This window comes from Drosophila takahashii, chromosome 2R (assembly GCF_030179915.1).
Source record: "Drosophila takahashii strain IR98-3 E-12201 chromosome 2R, DtakHiC1v2, whole genome shotgun sequence".
Lineage (NCBI taxonomy): Eukaryota > Metazoa > Arthropoda > Insecta > Diptera > Drosophilidae > Drosophila > Drosophila takahashii.
The window spans coordinates 42530282-42536218 of NC_091679.1; the positions used below are offsets into that span (position 1 = coordinate 42530282).

A 5937-nucleotide genomic window follows, 5' to 3' on the forward strand; every position below is an offset into this window, starting at 1 on the left:
TCGCATATAAAGGGTTCCGAATTCGATGATAGACCATCAAAACGTATTGAGCCATCATGCTCAACGTTACAGCAGTAGTTTTCCTCTGTGGGCTTGCCCTCATTAGTGCCGCGAATTCTAGAGAAGAAGATGTCCTGCCGGAGCTACAGCACCTTAACCAACTTAGTCCCATGGCCTTGGAGTTTGCTGAGCGTTTTCAGGACTTGAAGCCCAGTGAGGAGGAAACGATAAGTGAAGAGGATCAGCTGTGCCTGGATGATTTGGCTGCTTTAACGGCGGGACTTCAAAGATTCCAAATGTGGGCATTGAAAAGTAAGTGGGTTTTAAGCCAAAAGATATGATATGATATTTATATTTAATATCTAGTGATGGATTCCTGGGGCTCCACTCCCTCGGGTCAACTAACTGGCAACTTGTACGACCTGGGAAACTTCGACGAGTGTCTCAATATTCGAAAGGAAATCAGTAAGGAGGGAAGTCCAAACCGAACTATTCAAGGAAAATACTGCTTTCGCTCAGTGTATCTAGCCAAAAGTGCGACTTGCATACCCGCGTCCTGTTCGGCGGTTCATATGAAAAAGTATATGGGTCTTTCGACCCGAACGGGGACTCCCAGCACAAGTATCACCATCAACGATAGCACCTGCCAGACGAGTGAACGTGAACCCTGGGATGGACTCACCATTTTTATGATGTACGTGTGACGACATAATGTTTATCAAATTATGGCTCACTTTTATGGATTTCTGATTACAGCGTGATCTTATCGGTTTTGGCTACCCTAGTGGCTTTGTTTACACTGTGGGACTACTTTTTGGTCAAGAATCAGGGTGAGTAATCAAGCAATTGTGGTGTTTATGTTAAGGAAAAGTAACAGTTATCCGTAACCATTAGATGAGCTACCTGCCTACGTGAAGGTCTTCTCAGCCAGGGTCAGTTCTCGAGCTCTTTTCCGGGTTGTGGAGAACAAATCGAACCCGAATGTGATCGACTGTCTTCATGGAATTCGATGCATGTCTCTCATTTGGGTGGTCTTTGGCCATCAATACATATCATCTCTCACATCGGCCAGTATAAATCTCTTTCACATTGCTGCGGTAAGATTAGAAATTAAATCGATAAATATATTTATATTAACTAAAATTATATTTATAAAATTATTTTTATTAAATTATATTAATAAAATTCTGTTTCTAGTGGGAAACGACGCCCTTTGCCAGTTTCATTCTGAATGGCTTTTACTCGGTGGACTCGTTTTTTATGCTCGGCGGACTGTTGGTATCTTTGATTACCTTGCGTTTAATGGATAAGTAAGTAGATCTATTATCTCAAAAATTTAGAATAACTTATTTATGATAATATACTTAGAACTAAGGGCAAACTAAATGTGCCCATGATGTATCTGCATCGCATAATCCGCATAGTGCCCCTTTTGGGGATGGCCATTTTGATCTACATGACACTTATGCCCGTTATATCGGGTGGACCACTTTTTGTGGGTGGCTTCGCTGGAAAGGCAAACTGTGAGAAAAATTGGTATTTGACTTTGCTGTTTGTGAATAATTGGACAGATGATCTGGTGAGTTTTTGGCCTTATGAATTTTAAGGAATATTTTTAACAACCTCTTTTGTGCTTCAGTGCCTTGGCCACACTTGGTATCTCTCGCTGGACATGCAGCTCTTCCTCATCTCACCCATTCTATTGATAACGCTGCATAAATGGGGCAAGAAGGTTGCTGCAGCTATATTTGTCCTGATAATCCTGCTCTCCGGTTGCCTCTTTGCCACCATGATGGTCAACGACTACTCAATGACGTACAAGTATGAATCTTACTAACTTTTGTTCTGTGGAACCCTTTTTAAGACTCTTTCTTATAAATAGGAATTTCTCCCCCGATGCCATGAGGGCCATGTACTTTGCCACCCACACGCATGCGACGCCTTGGTTGATTGGATTTCTTTTCGGTTACTTTTTGTATGTAACTAAGGGAAAGAAGTTTCTGTTGAACCAAGTGGCCGTTTGGTCTGGATGGATTCTCTGCCTGGCGATGCTCTTCACATCGATCTTTGCTCTATATCCGGCGGCTCAGAAGGGAGCTCCTCCGTTGACCACTTTGCAGAACTCCTTCTACTATACACTCACCCGATTGGGCTGGTCGTCGGCCCTTTGCTGGGTGGTCTTTGCCTGCATGCAAGGATATGGGGGTCTGGCCAACAGTTTCCTCTCCACCCCGCTGTGGCAACCGCTTTCGAGGCTTTCGTATTCCGTCTACATATGGCACATGTTCATCCAGGAGGTCAACGCGCGAAATGTCAGGACGAATTCATACTTCTCGGATTACTCAATCGTAGGTTTAAGCTATTTACATAATATAAAAGCCTTTATCTTATTATTTTATCCTTATAGATGGTTAACTTCTGGTCGTCCTTTGGCTTCACCCTACTGTTTTCCTACATAATGTACCTTCTTATCGAGGCTCCTTTTGGTGCACTTGACCAATTCATGCGGCCAAAAACGAAAAATCCTCCTGTCGTCCAACAGAAATCACAGATAGATGATAACGCACCTAGTAATCTAGAAGAACTTCAAGTAATAACTCCAACACCTGGTGAAAATGAGGCCCAAAAGTGATGTGTACTCTAAGTACAATTAGTGATTAAGATATTTACTAAAATTAGCGTAACAAAATAAATATATGGTCTGAAAAACAACTCAATTGCGTTGCAACCGTTTGAAAAGTGTAAAAGTGAAAGCAGTTCCAACATCCATTTCCTTACAAAAGAGTTTACAAGGCCCAAAAAGCCGGGTTTGAATCTATGGTGAGGTCAACCTAAAATCCGATTGACTCTTAAGAATTAGCGTATAGATTTTGTTGCAATACTATTGTCGACCAATGTTTTTTCTTGGTAAATGCCATTGGTAAACGATGCTTATATATAAGTGGTGGCCAGCAGAGGCAGCGCTCACGACCTATGGAATAGGGCATTTCTCTGCCGCTGCGCTGCCAGCGTTTTGGATTTTTGGGTATTTAATTAAGTGGTTAGTAAGAAAATGACATTCTTGACCAAGAAATTGGCTTCACAATCAAATGAAGAACTAGCGGCTTAACCAAATTTTTGGTGAAACCAAATAAGAATGACTATAATACAAGTAATAAACTTTAATGTCCATTTGACGCCTAAGGCGCGAACTTTTCACATAAAGTAAACACGGGACCATTTTTATGTAAAAATGTCAATTGGCCTCCCTTGCAATTATTTTTTCCTCAATTTTTATTTTTTTATTTTAAATTTTTGTCTGGCAATCTTATAAGGTTTTTACTTTTGCAACGCAATTGAATACCCCAATTGACCTGCCGAAGTTTGCTTTCTACCTCATTTTTGATATTTTTATACCCCTCTGTTATAACGTTATTCCACTGAATGTACCCACAGAATGCACCCTGCTGTGATAACGTTATTCCTATGAATGCACCCAACCAGTTTGAGTGCCCTTAATAAATTTATTCAGAAAATTTAAACAGCCCAAAAATAGAATGCTTAGAATCGGGGTAGTCCCTCAACGAGTGATTAAAAATCAGTAAAATCAAACTGACGCCTTTTTAATGGATTCAATTCTTATTTTTGATAAGGCTATGGTGCCTAATCACTAACTGATCGTCACTTCAAAGACTCGGAATTCAAGAGATTACGTACTATCAGTCGTCTTCCCCGGAATTGTTTGACCTGTTTGTTTGTTTCTGAAAGTCACTTGCAGAACGCCAATTTTTATAATCGCGAACGGCACTTATCGCTCTATAAAAACTAATAGGTTTATAGCAGAAGCGGTCAATAGTGTTCAAATGAGCGTGGTCAAAATAGTAGGTAGTTAAGATAGGAAAACGAATTTCTTTCTTGCGTTACATATTTACAAAATATGTTGGAACCTCAAATTATTTTATATTTCTAATAGTGAAGTAAATTTAATGATGAAAATGTATAAATCTATCCATTGATTATTATCAGCATATAGATTTGGATCTACTCTTGGCTATACAGACAGATTTATGGTCACCTAAAAATTATTTATTCACCTGTAAGTTACAAGAATATAAAACTCCTGTAACTGCTAATTAGACCAGAGCCTTGGGCCACAAATAAACCAAGAGATTCGAATCCAAACGAAACAAAATTAAATTTCCGCCAGACTAAATTTAAAAATAGCAAAAATAATCGTCAGAAAATGAGCAAAAAATAGCTTGGAATCGGAAACCTAAAACCTGAAGGGAAGAAGAATAAAAAACCGAGAAAAATAAAGTCAAGATACCGAAAGGACTAGGATGAAGACTTCGGGCGAGGAGGACTAGCCGCAGAAGGGCGACAAACACTTTGGACAGTTAATAAAGCCGGGATAAGCACTCGACTTGGCTTGATGACAACTTGACGTGGTCGCTGAAATGCTGAAATGCCGCAATGAGCACCCGAAGCCGGTTTATTAAAAATGAGCAGCGAAAAGATGGTAGAATAAATAGAGGAGTACAAGAGAAATGGCTGATGGGTTGGTTGCCAGGCCAAAAAAAGATAACGTCTGTGGCGCGGGACATGCAAAAGGAGTCGCAGGATTCAGGACTCAGGACTCTGGATTCCTCCGGAGGCAAATCCTCGGCACGTAGCTGCCAGATCAACGCACGCCCGACGCGCTCAACATTTTCATGAGTTAATTTAATTTCTGTATCTGTCGAATCTGTGGCAAGTCCTAGGCCAACAACAAAAATACGAAAAAAAGAAAGGGCTCCCAGTAAATAATGGCACAAATGTGCGTCCGATTTAAGCTGATTGACGTGATGGCACATTTCAATGACACTTACGCCCCCACAAAATCATCTTCGAAATGGCCGGATATTGATTCTGGAAACGAGATGAAAAGTTAATGTGACTTTATGGGTAGGTTTAAGGATCCCATCAACTTTTGACACAAATCTTCAGCAGACACAAGTATCAATAATGAGTTTATAGGTTCAAGGGCCTCATGTATTAAGCCATTAAAGGGTTCGTAGTCAGACATTTAAACGGAACTTAAAAACATATTAGTTTGAAATGTTTTAAAATTGTTAAAAATCGTTAGCCATTAGCTGTATATTTTCTATCTCCCACGTCGGATTTTCTCATATATTTGTATACGAACAATTTAGATGTCTAACTACCATATTTTCTAACATTATAATAAATAAATTAAATACATTAAAATACATATTATTCACCTCCTAAGATAACAATATGAAGCAATCAACAACACAAAAAACATACCTGTATTATTCAACATGAGTTAAATTAGGACAATAAATCTATTTTAAACCGTTCTACATAAATCTTACACAAAGGATTCCAAAGATAAACAAAAATTCAAGCGCAACGTCACAAAAAGCACGATTTATATCTCGATTTTTGATCAATCTGGGACCCTAAAATATTTCAAAGGGTTTCCGCAATGGCTTTTTAATACTGCAGGCAAATCGAGCAACTGTTTCGTGGGTTTCGCAGCCAAATAAAGCCTACCAAAAGCTATTTGTTTGAAGTGAATAAGATTAAGTTGTGACTCCGATTTCACCTTTTTGTGCCTGCGGCCAAACCAATTAATCTCCCCAAAAAGTGTCCCATGCAGAGCCCACGCAGAACCGCAGGGAGTTTTCCAATCCAATCCAAAGCGGTTTCCCTTTTTACAGGTCACGACCGGTCCGCTTTGCTGTTGTTGCGGCGAACAAAGTTTTCTTTTAGAGCTCCTTAAAGTTGTCTATACGCTGAAACAGCTGGCTGGTCTGTGGGTTATTTAATTTCCCATAAATTTCCGTGACTTGTTCGCAGCTTTCTGGCTTTTTCGAGCACTTTCAGTGACACAGACAGATGGAAACAAAGTTTTTAACGCACAATTTACATTTATTTTCAACTATATGTCGGCAC

The 5937-nt window shown here is 39.6% G+C and overlaps 1 protein-coding gene across 1 annotated transcript; it reads left to right on the plus strand.

Annotated features, from left to right (window-relative positions):
• The first annotated feature begins 56 nt into the window (after positions 1-56).
• LOC108055624 (nose resistant to fluoxetine protein 6-like) lies at positions 57-2632 on the plus strand. Its single transcript, XM_017139014.2, has 9 exons — positions 57-312; positions 367-694; positions 757-830; positions 895-1097; positions 1198-1310; positions 1369-1579; positions 1640-1821; positions 1883-2348; positions 2408-2632. Exons 1-9 carry the CDS (start codon positions 57-59, stop codon positions 2630-2632), a joined length of 2058 nt encoding a protein of 685 aa, XP_016994503.2.
• Positions 2633-5937: the final 3305 nt, after the last annotated feature.